Source organism: Peromyscus californicus, unplaced genomic scaffold, assembly GCF_007827085.1.
Source record: "Peromyscus californicus insignis strain IS unplaced genomic scaffold, ASM782708v3 Scaffold_16__1_contigs__length_79575227, whole genome shotgun sequence".
In the NCBI taxonomy this organism is placed as follows: domain Eukaryota; kingdom Metazoa; phylum Chordata; class Mammalia; order Rodentia; family Cricetidae; genus Peromyscus; species Peromyscus californicus.
The window spans coordinates 2993072-3019537 of NW_026294458.1; the positions used below are offsets into that span (position 1 = coordinate 2993072).

The window sequence follows — 26466 nt, forward strand, 5'->3', positions numbered from 1 at the left end:
CCAGTTGTCATCTGTTTGCAAATGAAAACTGGGTTTTCTTCAACGGAGTCTCAATGGGTATATAAACCACACTTAAGGGCGGCCTCAGGCTCAGCAGTAGATGACCAACACGAAATGAACTCGATGTTATTTTTGTAGACTTTTGTCTCATATGGCTTTGTTTGGGCATTTTTAATCTTACTTGATTTCTGCTTGAACATTATGGTTTCCAATTTAGTGTTTTTATGGGTTCTGTGTGAGATTCTTGTGCCCTTTCTTTCTTTCTTTCTTTCTCTCCTTCTTTCTTTCTTTTTGTTGGTTCTGGTTTGTTTGTTTGCTTGTTCTCTAAAGAGAGAGAAAGAAGGTGTGGAGTGGGTGGGTGAGGATATGGGCAGGATCTAGAAGGGTCATGGAGAGGGAAACAATAATCAGAATATATTGTATGAAAAATGTTTTTAATAAAAAGTATATATAAAGAACTAACTCACGTTGGATGAAAAGGAGAACAAAGCAGAGAAGAATGCCTCCATTATACAACCTCGGATTAAGTTTTATGCTTTCTTAAATCACCTGTGGAAGGGTTTCTGGACAGGGAAAACGACAGTCTTTCCACTTGAAGTCTTGAAGCCAAGTGGTGGTGGTGTTGTTGTTGTTGTTGTTGTTTGGTTTGGTTTTTGTTGTTTTTAAGCATGCACATGAGAGAGAGAGAGAAAGAGAGGGGAGAGAGGGAGAGGGAGAGGGAGAGGGAGAGGGAGAGGGAGAGAATGTGTGCATGATTACAGGTGCCAGGTCAACGAGTACACGTGGGTCAGAGAACAACTTTCAAGACTCAGGTCGTCAGAGTTGGTGCAGAGTCCTTTACCCGCTGAGCTGTTCCTCCAGCCCACACTTCACATCAACAGCTCAAACTAGGCTGAGTAAAAGAAGCTCCAGAGCAAGTACTTCACAGCCCGCATCCTGCTCTTCTCCTCTCAAGCCCCTGACTTCTGAAGATGTGGAACTAGGAACTGCAGATGAGCGAGAACATGCAGTATTTGTCTTTCTTGGTCTGGGCTACCTCACTTAATATAATCTTTTCTAGTTCCATCCATTTACTTGCAATTTGCATGATTTCATTTTTCCTTACAGCTGAATTTCATAGTGCATATGTGCTATATTCTCTTTATCCACACATTGGCTGAAGTACATTTAGGCTGTTTCCATTTCCTAACTACTGTGAAAAAGGCATCAATGAACGTGGCTGAGCAAGTAGCTGTAGACTTTAGGATGTGGAGTCCTTTGATCAGATGCCAAGAAGTGGCATAGCTGGGTCATATGGTAGGTTTATTTTTACTGTTGTTGGGATTCTCCATAATGACTTCTAGAATGGCTGCACCATGGATTCCCTTTCCCCACCCCCTCTAGCATGGTTGTTCATTGTTTCGCTGATCTTTGCCCTTCTAACTGGGGTAAGATGAAATCTCACACTGTTTTAATTTGCATTTCTCTAATTGCTGAGGATGATGAACACTTTTTGAGGTACTACTTAGCCATTTCATTTCTTCCTGGATTGTGGGAAGCCCAGCCCCAGTGGATACATCTGTACTACAGCTTCTGCATCTATGGCTCAGAGAACACATGGAAGAGCCAGGAAGTCTGCAGTGAGAACTGCCTCTTCTAGAAATGCCACATAGACAACACCTGAACAATGACATTATCGACAGACATGCTTGTTCAGTAGGGGGAAATCTCCTGGGGTCTCACTCCTAGACAAAGAACTACAGGCAATGAATGACTGCTGAAACAAGGAGACTTAGTCACTCCCAGGGACGAGTCCCCCAGTTGGTTATCCAGTACAAACTGGTCAGCCCTGAAACCATATACACACAAACAACAAAACCAGACTGGGGAGGTTGTGTGTATATATGTATACATATATGTGTGTAATGATAATAATCAAAGAAAAAGAGGCTAATCTAAATATTTAAATTGAAAATCAGTTTTTAGTTGAATTAAAGGTGAAAAATGCACTAGTCACAGCTGATGTGAACAAAGTCAAATGTAGCTAAAGTTTTCCTGCCTGGCCCACACTCAGGACAAATCTCTCTCACCTGCCAGTCCCACAGCCACTCAGACCCGACCAAGTAAACACAGAGACTTATATTGGTTACAATTATAAAATTTCCATTAATCTATACCTTGCCACATGGCTCGTGGCTTACCAGCATCTTCACATGCTGTTTGTCATCATGGTGGCTGGCAGTGTCTCTCTCTCTGACTCAGCCTTCCACTTCCCAGCTTTATTCTCCTCTTTGTCCCGCCTATACTTCCTGCCTAGCCAATGACCAATCAGTGTTTTATTTATTGACTAATCAGCAACACATTTGCCATACAAAACATTCCACAGCAGTCAAATGTGACTAATGGTCACCATGTTGACAAAACTATACCATAAAGCCAAAAGACACATAGCATTACACCACAAATCACTACATTTGGACCATCAGATATTCTATCTTAAGTAAAATGCTTTAAGACAATTAGCTTACTTGTAAAGTAACCTGGGTCATTTATCTAAAGCCACCTATAAGACCAAAATGGGTATATGTACCACATTTTATTTATCCATTCTTCAGTTGAAGGGCATCTAGGTTGTTTCCAGGTTCTGGCTATTACAAACAATGCTGCTCTGAACATAGCTGAGTATGTGCCTTTGTGTATGATTGAGCATTCCTTGGGTATATGCCCAAGAGTGGTATAGCTGGGTCTTGGGGGAGACTGATTCCCAATTTTCTAAGAAACAGCCATATTGATTTCCAAAGTGGCTATACAAGTTTGCATTCCCACCAACAGTGTAGGAGTGTTCCCCTTGCTCCACATTCTCTCCAGCATAAGCTGTCTTCAGTGTTTTTGATCTTAGCCATTCTGATGGAGTACTACTCAGCAGAGAAAAACAATGACATCATGAGGTTTGCAGGCAAATGGATGGATCTAGAAAAAATCATCCTGAGTGAGGTAACCCAGACTCAGAAAGACAAACATGGTATGTACTCACTCATAGGTGGATACTAGATGTAAAGCAAAGGATGACCAGACTGTTACTCACAACTCCAGGGAGGCTACCTAGTAAAGAAGACCCTAAGAAAGACACAGGAATCGTCCAATGACAGAGAAATGGATGAGATCTACATGAGCAAACTGGACATGGGGGGGTGTAAATGGAGGGCAAGGGTCGGGGGGAAGAGAGCTTAGGGGAGCAGGAGATCCCAGCTGGATCAAGAACAGAGAGGGAGAATAAGGAAAGAGAGACCATGTTAAATGAAGACCCCATGGGAATAGGAAGAAGCAAAGTGCTAGAGAGGTCCCCAGAAATCCACAAAGATACCTTCACAATAGACTACTGGCAATGGTCAAGAGAAAGCCTGAATTGACCTACTCTGGTGATCAGATGGCTGAACACCCTAACTGTCATGATAGAACTCTCATCCAGTGACTGATGGAAGTTGATGCAGAGATCCACAGCCAAGCCCCATGTGGAGCTCCAGGAGTCCAATCGACAAGAGAGAGGAGGGATTATATGGGCAAGAGATATTGAGACCATGATTGGAAAAAGCACAGGGTCAAATAGCCAAACTAGAGGAAACGCATGAACTGTGACCCAATGGCTGAGGAGCCCCCATGGAACTGGATCAGGCCCTCTGGATAAGTGAGACAGTTGATTAGCTTGAACTATTTAGGAGGCCCCCAGGCAGTGGGACCAGGACCTGTCCTTAGTGCATGAGCTGGCTTTTTGGAACCTAGGGCCTATGCTGGGACACTTTGCTCAGCCTAGGTAAAGGGAGAAGGGGACTGGACCTGCCTCAACTGAATCTACCAGGCTGAGCTGAATCCCCAGGGGAGTCCTTGCCTTGGAGGAGGTGGGAATGGGGGGGTGGGTTGGGGGGAGGACGGGGGGGAGGCAGGAGGGAGAACAGGGGAATTCATGACTAATATGTAAAATTAAATTAATTATAAAATTAAAAATTAAATAAAATAAAAAGATCAAAATGGGCACCCAAAATATGTCAGCTAGCAAAATACAGTATTGCTGTGGATATCGTTCTATATAAATAAAACACTGATTGGGCAGTGGCCAGGCAGGAAGTATAGGCAGGACAAGGAGAGAGGAGAATTTTGGGAAGCGGAAGGCTGGGGGAGTCACTGCCAGCCGCTGCCACGATAAGCAGCATGTGAAGATGCCGGTAAGCCACGAGCCACGTGGCAAGGTATAGATTTATGGAAATGGATTAATTTAAGCTATAAGAACAGTTAGTAAGAAGCCTGCCACAGCCATACAGTTTGTAAGCAATATAAGTCTCTGTGTTTACTTGGTTGGGTCTGAGCAGCTGTGGGACTGGCGGGTGAGAGAGATTTGTCCTGACTGTGGGCAAGGCAAGAAAACTCTAGTTACAAACTTTTGTATATAGTTTTTCTTATGTTAGTTATAACCTTTTTCCTTTTTTCTTTTTATTAAAATAGAAAAGGGGAAATATGGTGATATTTTATTTGTACTGAAATGTGATTTTATTTGTATGTTAATAAATAAAGTTGCCTGGGGGTCAGAGCTAATAGCAAGCCATAGCAGAAGCTGGGTGGTGGTGGTGCACGCCTTTAATCCCAGAACTTGGTAGGCAGAGCTAGGTAGATCTCTGTGTGGTCAAGGATACAGCCAGCATTGGAGACACACGCCTTTAATCTCAATGCCAACCATAGAAGACCTGGAGGTCTGTACAGACAGGCAGTAATGAGGCAGTCATGTGGCTGGGTTTACAACCAATGAGAAGGCAGAACAGAAAGTCTATATAAAAACAAACACACAGGAAGTAGGTCTCTCTTGGCTGAAGAGGCTAGCTGCAGCAGACTGGTAAGGCTCTTAGCTCTGATCTCTTGGCTTTCTTCTTTGCATTGGTTCTGTGTTTCTTAATTTATAAGATGGTTGGTTATATCTACACAGTATAGTTCCTATTTTCCTGTGGACTGTTGTTCTAACTTCATTTCTGATCAAAAACAATTAAGGGAAGGACAAGGTTTATTTAAGCTTACAGGTTACAGTTTATCATTGAGGTAAGTCACAGCAGGAACTTTAAGCAAAAACTGTGTAGGAGCACTGCTTTCTACCTCACACACAGGCTCATGCTTAGCTAGCTATCTTATACTTCCCAGGGAGTGGTTCCTGTGGTTGTTCAAATGAGAGTGCCCACCCCTGTATGCTCATATGTTTGAATACTTGGTTCCCAATTGGTGGAACTATTTTGGGAAGATTAGGAGATGTGACCTTGTTGGAAGAGGTATGTATGTTGGAGTGGGCTTTGGGGTTTCAAAAGCCCATGTCATTCCACAGTTAGCTTTCTCTCTGCCTTGTGGTTGTGGATTATGTGAACTCTCAGCTACTGAGAGCTCCATACATCAAGCACTATGCCTGCCTGCCTGCCACCATGCTCCCTGACACGATGGTCATGGACTCACCTTCAGAAACTGTAAGCCACCAGGAAACTCTTTCTTCTATAAGTTGTTTTGGTCATGGTGGTTTTTTTGTTTGTTTGTTTTGGTATTTTTTTTTTCATGACAACAGAATAGTAAGTAAGACAAAAATTGGTACTAGGAGTGGGGTATTTCTGTGACACTCTTGACTGTGTTGTTACTTTGAGGGAAATGGAAGACTTTAGGACTTTGAGCTAGGAAAGCAATTGGATAATGTAAGTAGGCTTAATGAACCATCCTATTAGGACCATGGAAGACAATAGTGCTGAGAACTATGCAAACTGTGGAGGCCCAGCTCCAGAGGTTTCATAAGGGAACAATATCAGCAACTGGGCTGGAGACCATTCTTGTGATATTTTGGCAAAGCATGTAGCTGCTCTCTGCTCTTGTCCTAAGAATCTGCCTGAAGCTAAATAGAAGAGTTTTGAATTAATTTTGTTGGCAGAGATCTCACGGTAGCCTAACATTGACGCTACCATATGGTCATTAGTAAACACTCTTATGCAGATTTACAATGAAAAGGAACAGCAGAGCAAAAGAAATACAAAATGCCCCATTTGAGGAGAAAAGAGCATCAGGAACATTGACGTTAGAGTGAGGTTTCTGCTGAAAGAGAAAAGGAGAGAGGGAATAAAAGGAGTAGTGCCCTCGGGGCAAGACTCCACCTGCTGAAAGAACTGCTCTAAGGAATCATCTGTTGCTAAAGAGCAACAACAAATCAAGGCTTATGCAAATGTAATTCAAGAAGGGGGCCAGGATCCATCCCAGGCAAGCAGCAGAAGGTGGCAGCATCTGCCACATGGTTCCTGCTTTAGAGTCATGGCAGATACAGGAGTAAAGGGTTTGTAGAATTTTCCCACATGGCTAAGGAAAGTTGCTGAGGTCAGGCATGTGGCAGGAGAGTTCCCACATTGAGCCTTGGAGAAGCCATTGTGTGAAGCTGTGAAGGTGAAGCTTGGATTGTGTTGGAGACCACAGGATGTTGGAGATGTCAAAGTCATGGGATACTAATGTCTAGAAAATAAAACAAGTTCAAACAATATTGTTCATCTAAAGAAAATGTCATAATGTACACACAGTGACATAAAACCAAGCTGAAGCCTTAGACGAAGAGATTTCAGGTGCTCTCAGCAGAGAGCACAGAGGCTCCTTTCCTCTCCTCCTCTATGTCCCTGTGTGACCCCGAAGGGTCCAGGAATATAGGAATAAGATAGGAATATAGAAATAAAAGGTTATGAGCTTAAAAGATGGACGCTGACAGCCATCAGCTCTGCCAGTAAAAAGGAATTAACTTTTAACTAGGCTTTTCTTTATTTTAGATGGGCAGCTCTGTCAGCAACCCAAATGTTAGGTTTCTGTGATTGCTCTCTGTAGCCCTGGGACTAGCTATTCTTGATAACCCCACCACCACTTGATAACCCCCAACCACTCACAACTGAAATCAGTTAACTTTTTTTTTCATTTTTCTTTATTAAGAAATTTTCTACTCACTCCACATACCACCCACAGATCCCCCCTCCTCCCTCCTCCCACCCCCTAGCCCTCTCTCCCAAGCCACCCCGTATCCCCACATCCCCCAAATCAAGATCTCCTATAGGGAGACAGCAGAGCCCGGCACACTGAGCCTAGGCAGGTCCAAGCCCCTTCCCACTGCACCAAGGCTGCGCAAGTTTGTCCCGTGACTGATGGAGGCAGATGCAGAGATCCGCGGCCAGGCACCAGGATGAGCTCCAGGAATCCAATTGATGAGAGAGAGGAGAGATTCTGCAGGCAGGGGACTTCGAAATCAAAGTTAACTTTTAATGAGTTCTACATGACAACCTGCTTTGCATTGATTTGTATTCCTCCTGCTATGGGAACCCAGCTATGTCAGGAAAAGTTGCAGGTTTCAGGCAAACATCAGTTAGCTGTGGCAGGAAGACTGCAGGGATATACAAATATCAATTAGCTAAAACCCTCTAAAACCTTGTTAATGGAAAATTGTAAATCCTAGAAAGCAATTTGTCTCTAAGTGTTTAACTTTGAAATTATAAAAACTCTTTCATCCATGCCTAATGCTTTCCCCTTACTATAAAAAGAGGCTCATGACCCACCTCCAGTTGCCACAGTTACAGAATCTTGAACTCTGGCTGTGATCTCAGCTAGCTAACAAGCTTTTTGTACCCCATGATGGTTTTTATGAAATAAAGTTTTATTTCTGGTTTTAGACTGTGGTTTGCACCCCATTATTTTGTGCATCCCCCCTGGGCCCAACAACCTGTCCTCTATTTCCCTGTGTGACCTCCTCCATATTTCCCTGTGTGACCTGAGGTGGTATTGTGTTCCCCGATCTATTGTGCACCTTAATAAACTTATCTGGGGTCAGAGACAGAACAGCCACAATATTAAACATAGAGGATAGGCAGTGGTAGCACACGCCTTTAATCCTAGCATTCCAGAGGCAGAAATCCATGTGTTCAAGGATACAGCCAAGCATGGTGACTCACACCTTTAATCCCAGAAAGTGAGCCTTTAATCCCAGGGAGTGAGGCAGAAAGCAGAAAGAAATATAAGGCGTGAGGACCAGAAACTAGAAGCATTTGGCTGGTTAAGCTTTCAGGCTTCTAGCAGCAGTTCTGCTGAGAGTCATTTGGGTATGAGGACACAGAGGCTTCCAGTCTGAGGAAACAAGACCAGCTGAAGATCTGGCGAGGTGAGGTGGCTGTGACTTATTCTGTTTCTCTGATCTTCCAGTTCACCCCAATACCTGGCTCAGGTTTGATTTTATTAATAAGAACTTTTAAGATTCATGCTACAGTGACCCCCTCCATATTTCCCTTTGTGACCCCCTCCATATTTCCCTGTGTGACCCCCTCCTCTAGTTCCCAGTGTGACCCCCTCCTCTAGTTCCCAGTGTGACCCCCTCTGCTCTTTCAAGCCCAAAGTATGTTCACTGCTCACCTGATTGAAGCAAAATTCTTAACAAGAGAATGAAGGTGTCCCTTAAGCTAGTGTACAAAAAACATACATCTTGCACTTATTCCAATGCATCATTAGTCAATTCTTTATACACAATTTTTAATACAGTCTTGTTCTGTAAATTACTGTCTGATGTTTGCCCAGATGTCTGCATGAAGTTTTTACTAATCTGTATCAGTTTTTCTACCTGTAAGTAACATCTTAGAGGTAAAATCTTAGCAGTTTAGCTTACTTTATGCAGTTCAAGCATATGGTAATACTCTCTGAAGAGCCTCTCACATGATGGTGATGTTGTTCATTACTAGCAGCATATGTAAAGGTTGAAGCTAAGTGATTCAGGAAGCTGAGGTTAAATGATTATACTTGGTTGTTCTATAATCAAAATTCATTTTTAAATACAAAAAGACAGGCTTAATTAATCAAGAGTTCCTAATTTAAAAATAAAATAAAATAAAAATTCAGAAGAGGTTCTGTTGGTGAGATGGCTAAATGAGTGAAAACCCATGTTGCCAAACTGGTGACCTGAGTTCAATCCCTGGGACCCACATGGCAGAAGAGCATCAACTCCAGACAGTTGTCCTCTGAACTCCACTCACATACTACACACACACACACACACACACACACACACACACACACACACTAAATTAATATAATTTTTATATTTTTCTGGAGGACCATAATGTATCTCTTATCAGCATTCAAACTAAACCCTGAAAACAGCAAACAAATTAGGTAACCACCTAAAAAATGGTAAAATGTTATTGTCCTTAACACATGACTTCTATGCCCAAAGAACATAGACAAGAAATTTACTTTACTTTATTCTTTTTTCACTAACACCTAGTTGATTAGAAAGGAATTGGGAGAAATACATGTCAATTTCAAATAGATGTGATATATATGTATGTATATATATATATATATATACATATATGTATACATATATATATTCCCATGACTTCTATGCTTGTGTGTACCACAATATCTCCAAGATAAAATCAAAAACATTAAAAGAGAAATGGTGATTCCATTGTGAGTTTCCACCAACTCCAGACCAATGTTCTTCCAGGGATGCCACAGCCACCACAATGGCGGAATCCACCTGGCCTCTCTAGGGTAATCCTAACCAGCTACTGGTGCCTTCACTAGCCTGTCCTCCCAGCCTATCTCTATTCCTTTGGGACACACTACCATATATGGAACTGAGCTATATTTCTGCCAATGCTAATTTCAATGGAGTCAGACCCAAAACCCTACTTAGGACACCTCCAGTCAATCCATTTCCCACACCTACTAGCATAACCCCCATCCCATCAATTGTGCTGATCTGAGACTGCTGGGAGTCTGAACTCTCAAAACCCAATGTGGCCTCCAAGAGTGAAAATCAAACATCATTCTTCTTGTTCACAACCTGACAAGACTGTGGTAACAGTAACAAAAACCTAAACACACATGCAACAATGGTAAGACCAGCAATTCACACAAAGAACCACTACAAACATGGTAATTCCAAGGGTCTGCACCTCAAAAACACAACAACCAAGACAGTATGCCATCTCCAGAAACCACGATCCCTACTGTAATATTCCTTAATTGAAGCACAAAAAAAACTTCAAAATAGCAATCATGAATATGTTCAAGAACCCTAAAGAGGATATGAATAAATGCTTTAATGAAGACTGTAAAAATGCAAACTATTAAATAATAAAAATATTTTTGTACTTTGAATTCAAAATACAAAACTAAAATTTAACAAAGTAATAGAATCACCAAAGTTAAGTCATACTGAAATAAAACTCAAAAATAAAATCTCAGAAATCAAACAATAAGCTCAGAGCTCAGAGGAAAGCCCCATCAACAGACTGAATGAAGTGAAACCAGGTCTTGAAGACAAGGTAGAAGAAAAGGATAACTCAGTCAAAGAAAATGTTAAATTTTTAAAAATTCAGACACAAAACATCCAGGAAATATGGAAGAAGAAGAAGTAGAAGAAGAAGAAGAAGAAGAAGAAGAAGAAGAAGAAGAAGAAGAAGAAGAAGAAGAAGAAGAAGAGGAGGAGGAGGAGGAGGAGGAGGAGGAGGAGGAGGAGGAGGAGGAGGAGGGAAGGAGGAGGAAGAGGAGGAGAAAGAAAAAGCAATAACCCAGTTCAAAGACAGACAATATCCTTAACAAAATCATAGAAGAAAACTTCCTAAATCTAAAGAAAGACAACAATAGGAGTGCTAAAGTAGGTAGGGGAAGTTCACCAGGACTCAACCCTACACAAAGAACTACAGGCAACTAGGAACACTAGAACCACAAGAAATAGTCTTTCCAGGGAAGAGCATATCGTTACCCAATATGAAATGGTCAGGTCTGAAAACATACATACATATAACATTATACAGACTAAACAGGGCATACTTGTGTTTTTAGGAATATATATGGATATACATATATGTATGTAATAATAATTAGTGGAAAAAGAGGCATTTGAAAGAGAGCAAGGAAGGGCATATGGGGGTGGGTTTGGAGGGAGGAAAGGGAGGACATGCCTGGTGCTGCAAACCTAGCCAAGAACCCAATGATGGAGATAGGCCCCGATGAGAGCAGCTCTCACACCTCATCAAAGAGACTTCTTTTTGAAGATATTATTAGAGATCCACAACTGGTAAGAATGCAGAGGGTAAGTGATCATGGAATACCCAGCCCCAGACGAGACATCTGTAACACAATTCTCACACCCAAGGCTCAGGGAACATGGCAGATGGGCAGGGAAACAGATTTTAAAAGCCTGAGGAGCAGATGACTGCTACTAGACAGTGTCTTCTGGACAGAATAGAGATGCTGTGCCCATGAACGATCAACAAGACCAGCAAAAGCCACACCAATTAGCATGCCAACAGGGATGAGGAAAGTTTCACAAGGCTCACCCCTAGATGAAAAATTGCAGGCTGTCGACGGGTGTGAAGGAAGGGGAAAACGTTGTCTTCAGGGACAAGCTCCCAACATAAGTAGTCAACCCTAAACAAATGCTCATGCAGGCAACACTAACTGGACTCAGTGAGGTCATGAGTTTGAAAGGAGGTGAGAGTGGGGACACAAGAGGACGTGGAGGAGAGAGAGGGAGAAATAAAAATGATGCAGTACCGGGTAGTCATGTATCAAATTCTCAACCCCAATAAAACTCACGGGATAAACAAAAAATAAAATAAAATAAAAACATAAAAGTAGAAGGAGGATGCGCTGGACAGTTTTATGTCAACTTGACACAAGTTAAAGTCATCTGAGAGGAAGGAATCCCAAATAATAAAATGCTTCCATAAGGCCAGGATGTAGGCAAGCCTGTAGGGCATTTTCCTAATTTGTGATTGATGGGAGAGGGCCCAGCTCATTATGGGTGGTGCCATCCCTGGGCTAATGGTCCTGAGTTCTATAAGAAAGCAGACTGAGCAGGACATGGGGAGCAAGCCAGTAAGCCACATTCTTCTATGGCCTCTGCATCAGCTCCTGCTCTAGGTGCCTGTCATGCTTGGGTTCCTGCCCTGATTTCCTTTGATGATGAACTGTGACGTAGAAGCATAAGCTGAATAAACTCTTCCCTCCACAAATTGCTTTGGTCATGGTGTTTGATCATAGCAATAGAAACACTAATGAAGACAGAGGACTAGTTGAGAAAAGGAAAAGGATTAGTGGGAAACAGAACAGAGAGAGTAATTGGGGCTGGGGGTGGAGGGAGCAGGGTGAATAAGTTCAAAATACATTATATATAGACAGAGATAGATAGATAGATAGATAGATAGATAGATAGATAGAAACCTATTGTTACCTATCATTAACATATGCTAGTTTAAAAAGGGAAAAAGTAATGCCTATTTTCCAAATGAGTACTAAGTAGCAGGCTTAAGTGAACCTATTTAGGAAACCAAACTCTAGAGCAGTGGTTCTCAGCCTTCCTAATTCTGCCACCCTTTAATACAGTTCCTCATGTTGTGGGGACCACCAACCATAACATTAGTTTTATGGCCACTCCATAACTGTAATTTAGCTACTGTTATGAATCATAATGCAAATATCTGATATGCAGGATATCTGATATGCAACCCCTGTGAAAGGGTAATTTGACCCACAAACAGGCTGTGAACCACAGGTTAAGAACCACTGCTCTCAGTAGGGTGTGGCAGCTCACGCCTTCAATCCCAGCACTCAGGAGGAGGAGGCAGGTGAATTTAAGGCCAGCTTGGTGTACAGAGTGAGTTCCAGTACAGCCAGGTCTACACAAAGAAACCCTGTCTTGAAAAATCAAAAAGAAAGAAGGAAAAAACAAAGAACTGCAGCTCTACATATTATGCAATGAATTTTAGTATATTAATTTTGAATCCTTCTAAGCATGACAATAATATTCTTTCTCAACGTAATTTTCTTATGATCTATTTTCTGTCTCTACTGATGTTGTTAGTTTTATGGGTTGTCATTGTATGTGAGTGTTACAACTCTGGGGAAGAGGTATCCTGACTGCTTGGGGAGCCAGGTGATACCTGGAGTTGGGGTGCAGTGGGGGATGGTCTCCCCGCAGGATATAGCAATCCTGCACCTCTCCTGGAGCTTTGCTCATCCCCCACTTAAGGGGGCTTCCCAACAGAGCTCTGCTTCTTCTCTGGCCCAAGGTGTTGCTTCTTTTGGTTCACTCTGCTAAAGGGGAAACCCCTGCAGAAATGTAGCAATCTCCTCCAGCTCTGGCAAGAAGTTGTTACTTTTTCTGCTCCACCTTGCTCAGTCCCCTAAAGGATGTCTCAGCAAGATTCTTCTGTTCAGCCCCCTCAAGGGAACATCTCTGTAAGGTTTGTTCTGCTCAGTCCCCTAAGGAATGTCTTAGCAAGGTTCTTCTCTGCACTGGTGAATGAAGATCTTTACACACAAGACTCTTTTGAGAAAGAGATTTATTTGGGAAAGAGGAGTCCAGGAGAGTGGCTGCCTCTACCAGGGTGGGAAAGAGCGGCCCACAACTGACCAGGCAGGGTGGTTTATATAGGATCTCTTGAGGGCAGTGTTTCTCCAGGGAGAAGATTTTCTGTCCAGGGATTGGTTAGTTTTTTCTGATCAGGGATTGGTTAGTTTCATATGGTTAGCGGCAAAGATGGCCCTGATTTCAGAGCCGAACTGTATTTCTTTCATCGACCTTTCTTAGTTTTTTGGCTCTAATTCTAAGGCCAGGGCATTTTTTTTTTTTTTTATTTCACTGGCTCTGATCCTAGGGACAAAGTATGTTTCTTTGTCACTGGTTTCAGAGTCAGGGCATGTTTCTTTGTTTCTGGGTTTAGGGATAAAGTGTTTCTTTCTCTGGCTTAGGTCCCAGATCTAGGCTGGTTTTTTTTTTTTCCACTGGTTCTGGGATCCAGGGTCAGGGTGCTTGATGCCTTGCTCTGTGATTGGTTGGTTTCACTGGTCACTTGGTCAGGGGCAGAGATGGCTCTGATTTCAGAGTGAAACTGTGTTTCTTTTCGCTGGTCTTTCTTAGCTTTTTGGCTCTAATTCTAAGACCAGGGCGTATTTCTTTTACTGACTGTGATCCTAGGTACAAAGTGTGTTTCTTTGGCACTGGTTTCAGAGTCAGGGCATGTTTCTTTGGTTCTGGGTTCAAAGATAAAAGTGTCCCTTTCACTGGCTCAGGTTCCAGATCCAGGCTGTGTTTCTTTCACTAGTTCTGGGCTCCAGGTTCAGGGTGGGTTTCTTTAGGTGGCCCCTTTTCCCTACAGTTATCAACATTGTCAGGAAGTAGATAGTAACATGGACTTGGCAGTCAGAATTAAATCCAAATTCTGGTGCTACCATTCACATAACTTCAGGCATTCTCTCTAAGTTACACTGTTTAGTAGGCACACAAGCACCTAAATAAGGTAGCTGCAATGAAAAGGAGATGAAGGTATCTGAAATGCAAGGCACAGAGTCAGGCTTATAACTATTCAGTACACAGTAGCTTCTATTTTATACATAAACATAATGAAGAAAATCTGGGAGTTTTGAAAAAGCATCCAAATTCTACTAACTGTAATACAAATGTGTAATTCTTTATAATTTATATCCATATGAAAACTTACACATATTATTAATGTAAGTGTAATGCATTATATAATTTTTATCATTTTGAACATTACTTATAACAAAGACCCAATGAATTCTCATGGGATGAGACATTAACAAACAAGTTTCAAGGATAATTTTATTTGGTAGTTGATTTGGGATATTTATTTTGGTTTGTTTTATTATTTTGGTTTTATTTTACTATACTGGTTTTAAGACAGGACCTTGCTGAGGAATTCAGGTTGGCCCTGGACTTGTAATCTTGCTGCCTCAGCTTCCTGTATGCTGGAGTTACAAGCTTGCAAGATAATGACTGGCTACCAAAGCCTCTGAGGACCAGTCGCATTCCTCCACACCTTTCCTTCAAAATTTTCTTCTTGAAAGACTAATGTCGGGGGACCGGCAGGCCGTGGGACGGGCGCCTGCAAGCTGCAGGCATCCGCTGAGATCAAGATCCAGTTTTGGACATGCTACCATTTTATTGAGATCAACTTGGATGACCAGGTGTAACTGCAAGAGGAATCACTATGACAGAGGGAACTCAAATTTTTTTATTGCTGACCTTTTCTTTGGGTTCTACAAAAGAAACAATGCATCCAGCAGTCTCTAAAGCCCAGGACTCCAGTCCATTACCAAACAGACTCCTGATTGAAAAACAACAGGAGGAAGCAGAATGGGAAAGCATAAATGGGCCGCTGATGACGCATGGCTTCAAACCTTTGTGTCTAGTCAAAAGAACCGATCTCGCTTTCTGCTGGGTACCGGCTCCTTGCTGTCGAAATGGGCAAGTTCATGAAACCTGGGAAAGTGGTGCTGGTCCTGGCTGGACGCTACTCTGGACGCAAAGCCATCATCATGAAGAACATTGATGATGGCACCTCAGACTGCCCTTAAAGCCATGCCCTGGTGGCTGGAATTGACCTCTATCCCTGAAAAGTGACAGCTGCCATGGGCAAGAAGAAAATCGCCAAGAGGTCAAAGATCAAGTCCTTTGTGAAAGTTTATAACTACAGTCACCTCATGCCCACAAGGTACTCTGTGGACATCCCCTTGGACAAAACAGTTGTCAACAAGGATGTCTTTAGAGACCCAACCCTGACACGCAAGGCCAGACGGGAGGCCAAGGTCAAGTTTGAGGAAAGATACAAGACAGGGAAGAACAAATGGTTTTTCCAGAAGCTTCGCTTTTAGGTATATTTTTGTTCCCATCATTTAAAAACTAAAAACAAACACCGAAAAAAAAAAAAGAACCGATCTCAAAGATCGTTTTTGACAAACAATCATCACAAAGAATGAGGTAGAATTTCAAAATGTTGATGGAAGAAACAACACATCAGCAGAGCATGATACGGGAGCTCATAGAGACGAACCAGCAGCTTAAAAGTGAACTTCAGCTAGAACAGAACTGAGCGGCACCAGGAACATCGAGCCAATGACCTGGAGCAGATTATGGACAGCATGAAATTCAAAATCGGTGAATTAGAAGATAAGTCCCTAAACAGGGTTTGCCAGCAACAAAATAGAATAAAATACCTTCAAAAGGAGTATAAACTGTTACAGATGAAATGCCAGCACTATAAGAAAAAAACGAATGGAGCAAGAAGAGACCATTGCTTCTTTGCAGAAGCATATCTACAGATTAACCAAAGAGGAAAAAGAGCATGTTGTCACTCAGAACAGTGTTTGCCCATCTCTGCAAGAGAGTTCCTCACACAGTCTTGGATAAACAATTGCTTTGTCTAATTAATTACTATGAATCTAAAGTTCAAAAATTCCATCCACAAAGGCAGTGTAAGAAAGATGAGAGTCAGTCAGAAGAAAAAGACTACAGAAACCTAGATACCTCACCAAGTCATTAAAGCCTTCTGATGTTGTCACAGAATCAACTCAAGGAATCAAAATCCAAGGTTCACACAGTTTTAGGTGAGAAGCTGAGCCTCCAAAAGGATCTGGAAAACAGGCCCACAGAACATGAATTAAGACTTTATAAACAACAGGTGAAGAAACTGGAAAAAGCCCTTAAGAAAGGCATCAAATTACAAGAGATTATTGGTCAAAAAAAGGCTGATGACATGGAGAAAAAAGATGAGCCCCCAAAGACAGCTGTCAACAGGCACTGATTGACCAGAGATACTTTCAGGTGCTGTGCAGCATCAATTCAATTATTCACAATCCTCGAGCTCCAGTAATTATTTATAAACAGAGCAAGGGAGGAGCCCAAAACTTCAATAAAGATATTGTTCAAGATTGTGGATTTGAACATCTCATTCCTATAATAGAAATGTGGGCAGATGAACTGACATCCTTAAAGGGTTTGTATAAATCCTTAAAAACACTGTCTGCAGAACTGGTACCTTGGCATAATCTAAAGAAACCGGATGAAAATGAAGGTGTCAAAGTAGAAGATCTGTTGTTTATGGTAGATACCATTGTTGGAAGAGGTTGGAAATGAAAAGGAGAGTAGCAACATGCCAAACTTTCAAACTTTGCAAGCTATTGTTTCTCACTTCCAAAAGCTATTTGATGTGCAGTCTTTAAATGGAGTCTACCCCCGAATGAATGAAGTGTGAGAAACGCTGTGAGAAACCTGGAGGAGCTCTTAGAATTAGACAGTTCATCCTCATTGTGTGTGGTGGTCAGCACAGTTGGAAAACTGTGTAAGATAATTAATGAGGATGTAAATAAGGAGGTTAAACAAGTATTAGGACCTGAAGACCTACAAAGCATTATCAACAAATTAGAAGAACATGAGGAGTTTTTTCCAGCGTTTCAAGAGTTTGATCTTAGAAATTGATGACTTGGATGCCATTCTACCTGCAGTAAAGAAATTAAAAGTACTTTCATACTGAAAACAAATTAAATCATTTTTACTGTGTAAATTGTATTCTTAACATTTTAAGTATTTAAAAGGACTCATCCTGAGGCAAGATTCTAAAATGTATCAGTTCTCAGAATTCATCCCCTTACCATTGGTTCATTCTCAATCCACATAATTTTTATTTTTTGATTATTAATAGAAAGTAACTGTTAAGTTTAAAATAGTAAATTAACTTTAGATTCCTTAATCATTTCCTAAGTAATGCTTGAATGTTTTAAAATGTAATAGTTATTTTAAGAAAGAGATTGTATATAATAAAAGAGACTCAGGGAGAGATTGCAAATTATAGAAAGTTGTATTTAAGTTCAAGGTTTAATGACCTTTTGGTCAGAGAAAAAAGAATTCCAATTACTTTCTAAACCCAACCAATAGGAAGCCACTACTTTCCAGGCAAAGATTAATGGACATATTCTATTAAGATACCTTTCAAAGCAGAAAGAATAGATTTTTGTCTTTGTACTAAGATAGGAAGTTAATCATGAAGTAAAATAGATGATTAGGTAGACATCTTTTAGATAAAATGTGTCTTTATTTGCAATACTGATGTAATTTTCATAAATAAATAAAATCACAAATAAAATATTTGTAAAGAATCCTCCCCCAAAAAAAGACTAATATATATGAGCATGTTGTGGGTATGTGATCCCAATAAACTATCATTCAAACCTGATTTCTCATCATGTACACAATCACCCTAAAATTCAGTCTACTGTTTATTGAAACTGGATTCATATAATAAATCTGGAGTTACCCTGTTTTCAAATATGTTCCATTACCTGTATTATGTCTTGCAATATATCCAAGTGCCCAGGCTGCAGCCTCCTTGACTCCAGGGTCAAAATCCTCCAAGCATATCACCAGTGTGTCCAGAGCTCCACAATCAACTATGGCCTGGGCTAGCTGCGGAGAATGTTTACCAACTGCTCTCAGCACAAAGGCAGCTGCTTTCTTGTAGAAACGCTATCAGGAAAAACAGAAGAACAGACCAAAACAGCTTAAAAATTAACACTAAGGTGCTGTGGGATGTTCTGTATGTCAAATATGTTGCTCTGATTGGTTAGTAAATAAAACACTGATTGGCCAGAAGCCAGGCAGGAAGGATAAGTGGGACAAGCCGAGAAGAGAATTCTGGGAAGTGGAAGGCTGAGTCAGAGAGACACCGCCAGTCGCCGCCATGACTAGCAGCATGTGAAGATGCCAGTAAGCCACGAGCCACATGGCAAGGTATAGATTTATAAAAATGGATTAATTTAAGATATAAGAACAGTTAGCAAGAAGCCTGCCACGGCCATACAGTTTGTAAGCAATATATAAGTCTCTGTGCTTACTTGGTTGGGTCTGAGCAGCTGTGGGACTGGCGGGTGAGAGAGATTTGTCCTGACTGTGGGCCAGGCAGGAAAACTCTAGCTACGCTAAGGAAGCTCAAGAGATCTGGAATAAAAAGATAAATCTTAACCTGAAAAATCACTTTGATGCTTTGAAAGTCCTCCATTGCTCCTCTTTGGTAAACTGAAAATAAGGTATGTTTAAAATGACATTTTCAATTGTCTTACACTTGACAAGTATGCATTTGAAAACTGTAAAAATTAAATATAAACATAGTTATTTCCATAATTTCACAAAGTAATGAGATTTCATGATTGTGAAGGTATTATTTAACTCATGGGAACACTTAGATTGTTCAATATTTCACTGTACTCTCTGCCAACTAATTCATTTCCCTTACTTGCCTTCAGTCTCTAAGCATGGCAGTACTTTGGTGACCTCAAATAATTTTTCTGGAATCCTAAGTTATCCTGAAATAACAATCATGTTTCAGGATGTTCTTAGCAGACACCACATAAACATAAAGGTAAAATAGTCATATATTTTAATTTTCTCCTGATAAGGAAATAGGCTAAACAGTAGAATATAAGTTATTTGATCCTCTTAGAAATGTGTTTCTGGACACAGCAATGCAGTTGCATATATGAACCTGTGGGCATGAAGGTCCTTGTGCACAGAGATCTCCAGGAAAACCAGGAACATTAAGCACACATGATTGTCCTCTCAAAGTAAAGGGCATATAACTTTTTATCCAATGCAAAAGGCTGGGAATTGGAGGAGATTAACAGGCTGGTGATCTGTGTTATCCAAAGGCTATGTCAAGCTGCCACAACCAGGACTGTAGGTGGCTAATAGCCTAAGTGACCTCTATGCTGTCTATCCTATGGCTGATATTCTTCCCAGGCCATACATATCCTTACCTAGGCCCTTAAGCTAAATTCATGTAGCCTATCTCTAGAACCCATCTTCTTAGAAGAAATGACACATACTTTGAGTTTCAATGTAAGTATGTCTCCTTGCACACCGGGGATTGTATTGCACCAGGAAATTTTTTTTCCAAATTGTGCTGTTTAAGTATTCCGGCAATATAGCCCTTGGCATCAGACTCTCTATGTGATCTGCTCTGACTAAGTTGTGCTGAACAGAGTTTTCATTTTTACTCTTCAAGGTTCATTTCCCTGCCAGCTATGGTGCCTGGAGGGACCCCTGTAACTGGCACCAGATGTGAGGAGTACAACCTCAGGAAAAGACAAGAAAAGATTTCTTTGAAAAAAATTAGGGATGCAGAAAACTCAAGTCTCTTGCTGTAAAGGATCTGAGACCTTAAGTGAAACAGTGGGATCAACCTGGGTTCCTCTCAGTCCTTTTCAACAAATCATTTTGTACAATTATTGAAATGTTTGTTAATATCCACAAAAACAAAATAATTCAGAGCTATAGCTTTGCAACTTTATATGCATAGGAACTAATGACAAGGTGCCCATGAAAGGGGACATAAAATCTTTGTCAAAATTGAAGACCCTGACATGAATCCTCACACCTATGAACATATAATTTTTGACAAAGAAGCCAAAGGTGCACAATGGAAAAAAGAAAGCATCTTCAACAAATGGTGCTGGCATAACTGGATATCAACATGTAGAAGGCTGCAAATAGATCCATATCTATCACCGTGCACAAAACTTAAGTCCTAGTGGATCAAGGACCTCAACATAAATACAGCTACTCTGAATCTGCTAGAAGAGAAAGTAGGAAGTAGTCTTGAACGCATTGGCATAGGAGACCACTTCCTAAATAGAACACCAGTGGCACAGACACTGAGAGAAACAATCAGTCAATGGGACCTCTTGAAACTGAGAAGCTTTTGTAGAACAAAGGATACGGTCAACAAGGCAAAGCGACAGCCTACAGAATGGGAAAAGGTCTTCACCAACCCCACATCTGACAGAGGACTGATATCCAGAATATATAAGGAACTCAAGAAATTAGACATCAAAATGCCCAACAGTCCAATTAAGAAATGGGCTATAGAGCTAAACAGAGAATTCTCAACAGAGGAAACTCAAATGGCTGAAAGACATTTAAGGAATTGCTCAACATCCCTAATCATCAGGGAAATGCAAATCAAAACAACTCTGAGATACCACCTTACACCTGTCAGAATGGCTAAGATCAAAAACACTGAAGACACCTTATGCTGGAGAGGATGTGGAGCTAGGGGAACTCTCCTCCACTGCTGGTGGGAATGCAAGCTTGTACAACCACTTTGGAAATCAATATGGCGCTTTCTTAGAAAACTGGGAATCCATCTCCCCCAAGATCCAGCTATACCACTCTTGGGCATATACCCAAGGAATGCTCAACCACACCACAAGAGCACTTGTTCAGCTATGTTCATATCAGCATTGTTTGTAATAGCCAGAACATGGAAACAACCTAGATGCCCTTCAACTGAAGAATGGATAAACAAAATGTGGTACATATACACAATGGAATACTACTCAGCAGAGAAAAACAATGACATCATGAGGTTTGCAGACAAATGAATGGATCTAGAAAAAATCATCCTGAGTGAGGTAACCCAGACTCAGAAAGACAAACATGGTATGTACTCACTCATAGCAGGATACTAGATGTGGAACAAGGATGACTGGACTGCTACTCACATCACCAGGGAGGCTACCTGGAAAACAGGACCCCAAGAAAGACACGGGGATTGCCCAATGACAGAGAAATGGAATGATACCTACATGAACAGCCTGGACATGAGTGGGGGTAGTGAAGGGCAAGGGTCGAGGGAAAGAGAGCTTGGGGGAGCGGGAGATCCCAGCTGGATCAACAACAGAGAGGGAGAACAAGGAATAGGAGACCATGGTAAATGAAGACCACATGAGAATAGGAAGAAGCAAAGTGCTAGAGAGGCCCACAGAAATCCACAAAGATACCGCCACAACAGACTGCTGGCAATGGTCGAGATACAGCCCGAACTGACCTACTCTGGTGATGGGATGGCCAAACACCCTAATTGTCGTGCTAGAAACCCCATCCAACTACTGAGGAATCTGGATGCAGAGATCCATGGCTAGGCCCCGGGTGGATCTCTGGGAGTCCAATTAGCGAGGAATGAGGAGGGTTTATATGAGTGAGAATTGTTGAGACCAAGGTTGGATAAAGCACAGGGACAAATAGCCAAACGAAAGGAAACACATGAACTATGAACCAATGGCTGAGGGGTCACCAACTGGATCAGGCCCTCTGAATGGGTGAGACAATTGATTGGCTTGATCTGTTTGGGAGGCATCCAGGCAGTGGGACTGGGTCCTGTGCTCATTGCATGAGTCAGCTGTTTGAAACCTGGGGCCTATGCAGGATCGCTTGACTCGGCCTGGGAGGAGGGGACTGAACCTACCTGGACTGAGTCTACCAGGTTGATCTCAGTCCGCGGGGAAGGCTTTGCCCTGGAGGAGGTGGGAATGGGGGGTGGACTGAGGGGAAGGTGAGGGGGGCGGGAGGGGGGAGAACAAGGGAAACTGTGGCTGATATGTAGAACTGAATTGCATTGCAAAATAAAAATAAAAATATTAAATAAATAAAAAAATATCAACACTTAACAAAATGCATTCAAACATATAGACAAGTAACAAAAAATCTTTGTCAGTTATTTTTGTAAAATGGAGAAAAGGAGAATTTTTTCTGGACACATCTTGACAGGGTGGGCAGAATGGACTCTGCAGCCATTAGACTTCCAGGCCAATCACACACTTTGGCCTGCAGGATCATTTGGAATTCAAAGCTCTGTGGTTGCTTGCTGTCTGTCAGCCCTTTCCACACAGGGCCCACCAGGCAGAGTGGCAACACCTGAGTTCCTAGAAATGGTGGGCAGAGCTCCACCACCTGCAGCATGGGCTAGCTTGGCTCCCCAGAGCTGAGATTTGTTGGTTTATTTTTTGTTTATTTTCCCTCACATTGGCAGTTACTCGATATAGATTGATCAATGGTCTCTTCATGGGAGAAAACACATTGAAACAAGCCCAATGTCTAGTACAGAAACAATTGCAGCTAGTCTGTAAAGCACTTATGCCAATGCTGGTTACATTTCCCGGGGTATTGGTCATTGAGTATAGGGAAGACATTCTCCTCTTCTGCTCATCAAATCAATGCTTAAATGAGTGCTTGACTTTCATGGTAAATAAACTAAAAGATCAAACTTTTAAATTTCAGGCCATGTCAGATTGTGTATGCTCTTATTTACCCATCACTACTAAGAATTTGGCTGTGTTCTTTAGCTGCTTTCTAGAGACTCTTGGTTAAATTCCATGAGAAGTGTAACACCTAAAGCAGAACGGGTTGTTAGCTCATAAAATAAAGCTACTGCACAGTAGCTCACAGAAATAATCTCTTCCTTTCTTCTCAATTATAGAAATTTATGCATGTCACAATTCTCCACATGATCTGTAACTCCTTATTTAGAAAAACTTATGAAGGGACACTAGCCCTTCTCCCCTATTCCCTCTGCCTTGCTGAAAACCATCAGAATGCATTCCTAAAGCTAGTCCCAAGGTCTGTTCCCTAATTTGGTCACTTCCTCCTCCTGAGACTGACTACCAAGGACCAGCTACCAAAGTACTGAAGTCCAGGAATCAAAAGGCCCAGTGGCTCACATAATTTGCATGCCCAGTTAAAAATTAGAAAGCTCATCCTAACCCAGGGTTTCCCCTTGTACCTTCATGAACTGCCATTTTCCTACATGTTGCATCTGTCTCCTCTATATCCAGAGACAGCCCTTTGTCCCTCCAGGTCAAATACTCCTGCCTGGTTTCCCTTGTTCCCTTCCCCTTTTCCCTCATCCTCTATCTTCTGTGTTTGTCTCTTATTTCCTGCCCTCTGTCTCTCTGGGGCAAGTAAATCTCCTTTGTGCTATAAACTTGGTCTTTGGGGGTCCTGGACCAATACTTTTCCTTTCAACTTATAGATTTAATAATGATAGAAGGACACATCTTAAAAACTTACTAGTAAAGAGCCTATAAAAACTATTGTGCCATTAAATAAAATGCAGGTTAATTATTAGTTCCACGTTGATAATATTTGGCACATTGCATTAGCATGTCGCTCAGGACCTAATCATTTTCCAACATAATCCCCTCTTAAAATTTTTTGAAGATACCTCATGGGTATTGACTAAAATTACATTTAAAAATATTATAGTAATTGCTTTTAGTGCTTTAATAGATGGCTCTTCAAATGAATAAGGATCTTATGTTTTATATACAAATTCCACATCCTCAAAAAAAGGCTGTACCCATCCTTAATTGTACACCTCAACAATGAAAACTTATCATAGTCAATCAGCTTTTATTAGGTTTTTCTCAGCCTTTGACTATTTTAACTGACTCTGCTGTTTATTTAAATTTTGATGACAGTTTATAGGGTAGACTAAGAGAGAATTAGTCTTCCAGTCATGATGGAAGCTTTGGAAACCCAGTTTGTACATCCTCACCACAAATGGTTATCCTGAAGGAAAGTTGAGTCTCAACATTAACTGACCTCATCTATAAATTAGCACATGAAGGATGGAGATGCACTGAGTATGGAAATGAACCTAGATTGAGAGAAAAGGGATGCTGCAGAAGTGTTGTGAATGCAGAAAGGAGGCAGTGGAAGAAGCATTTGGAATGAGGTCCTCTAGGGTGGAGTCAGTAAACAGAAAGCTGGAAGAGTTGGGACACAGTAGTCAGAGATAGAAAGGGAAGAAGAGATGGGAATGGGAGCAAGGTTTAGTGTGCTCCTTCAGCTAAGTTCCTTTGTTTTAAAAAGGAAGAGGATAAATTAAAAAATAAATCGATCCAATCTTATTAAAACGTGACACTTGCTGGCACCTCCATCTCTAGAAAAGACTAGCAGGGGAAACCTGCTTAAGAGGGAAGCCAGGAACATCTTTGGCTGTTATTGGTAAAAGGCAGCAGCTATGACACTTTAGTCCTACGGAGCCCTCTGCTTATTAGTAGATCTTTCCTTTAGACCAATGAGACAATGGCAGGTCTCTAAGATACTTAGAGTTGAGATGATTTTTATACGATAATGTACTCAGGTTAACAAAAACTGACTTAGAGAAGTATGTCCAACCACTTATGTCTTTGCTAACAAACCAGACTTCTAAATTCTTAAATAAGAAACAATATATGTTTGATAAATAAGGCATATTTAATAAGATCTGTAAATTCCTAAGGTTTAGTCACGCTATCAGAAACTGACCTAAAGATAAATGTCTAGCTACTTTTTTTTGCACCTGTATTTATGGTTTAAAGTTTTATTCTGATGCTAAGGGACCTTCAATACAATTTTTAAGGTTCAAACTTAACAGAGATAAAACTATAAAATCCTAGTCTATAGTGAAATCTGGTGCCCTCTTCTGGCATGCAAACATGCATGCAGGCAGAACACTATATGCATAATAAATAAATAAATCTTTTTTTTCTAAAAATAAGCTAGTATTTTGTAAACTATTAAAAATAATTTAGCCATACAAGTTAATGGTCAGTCACCTTATAAATGACCAAATACTTTAATATGCTCAAAACTATGCATGTAGTCATGCTAAGTACCAATGGAATTCAATTAAAAACACAAGCTTTATTTAGCCTTCTACATATGCTGTGAAGTTAAACCTAAAGCAAGTAAATCAAAACAAGTAAGCTTCATTTCAAATCAGGTATACTTAAGAGATGGCTGTCTGGCCAAATTAAACATCCATCCGGTGATATGCTCACAATATTAGCAAAATAAGAAATTTTACCTTGTCAGTTACGGAAAAAAAAAATGGAAATTTTTTTTCTCATTTCAAGCCTTTTAGGGCTGAAAAACCAAACCACCTTCTATATTTGTGATTACTAAAATCTCATTTTGAAAGTTTATATTTTTGTACAACATAACAAAAATTTTTAAATGACAACATAAACAGGCTTGGGATGGATTTTAAAAGGAAAATTGGAGTATATTGGAAGTTTTTAAAAAACATTTCTTCTAAATAATATGGTGAACATGGAATGTGAACATAATTGCATGCCTCTCAAATTTTCTTAGAGGCCAAAAAAGAGCTGAACCAAGAATACAATCAGTAAAAGCTAGATTATTTAGAAGTTTTCACCTAAAATTATTTTGGTACAGCCAAGAATCTGTAATATCCAACTATCTACTGAATCTAGTAAAACTAAAGCCTTCCAGAAAGTTCTTCTTCCATGAAACTGCTGTGCCTTACTATCGTTCACACTTCTGTTTCATTTACAGTATCAGCTGGATATAAAATTTCATGCTTACATGGGAAAATCCAATTGTTTTCTCCTTCAGGATTTTCTGTGATTATTTCTCAGGTACTTATGAATATATCCTGTCACCTAGTAGGAAAATCTTAATAACCTCAAAATTAAAATTGCCTTAAAATTTAAAGATCCCCAAACTTAAGTCAAAAGCCTGAAGTTTCCATTTTTAAAGGTTAATTGCCACTCTTAATTTAATAGGTTCTGTTTGTTTTTAGTTTTGTGCTTGCCCTTGGTCTGACAAGTGATCAGACTCTGGCAAGTGAAATAGTTAAAGGAGGCTCACCAGAGCCTGTCCTCTGTTAAAGGCATAGTTTGTGCAGTAGTCCAAGCTTCCAGTACATAATCAGTAATGAGTGGACAACAGCTCGACATCTGGAACTATGGCAGTCTGTCTATTGGACCTTCTCTGCTGTGAGGTATGTAAGATCTGTGCTCAGAGTGCATTAC

The 26466-nt window shown here is 40.8% G+C and overlaps 1 protein-coding gene and 2 pseudogenes across 4 annotated transcripts in view; 2 read left to right on the forward strand and 1 right to left on the reverse strand.

Annotated features, from left to right (window-relative positions):
• LOC128111728 (sperm-associated antigen 6) overlaps nucleotides 1–26466 on the reverse strand; it is a 157703-nt gene that overhangs the window by 66425 nt on the left and 64812 nt on the right. For 3 of the 4 annotated variants that reach the window (XM_052739983.1, XM_052739982.1, XM_052739981.1), the window contains one exon: nucleotides 18154–18337. The exons of the other annotated variant lie outside the window; for it this stretch is intronic. In XM_052739983.1, the coding sequence (XP_052595943.1) occupies nucleotides 18154–18337 (184 nt within the window). The remainder of the gene's footprint in view (nucleotides 1–18153; nucleotides 18338–26466) is intronic. 4 annotated transcript variants of the gene reach the window in all.
• On the forward strand, nucleotides 15280–15690 carry LOC128111730 (60S ribosomal protein L27-like; annotated as a pseudogene).
• LOC128111729 (centrosomal protein of 70 kDa-like) lies at nucleotides 15949–17348 on the forward strand (annotated as a pseudogene).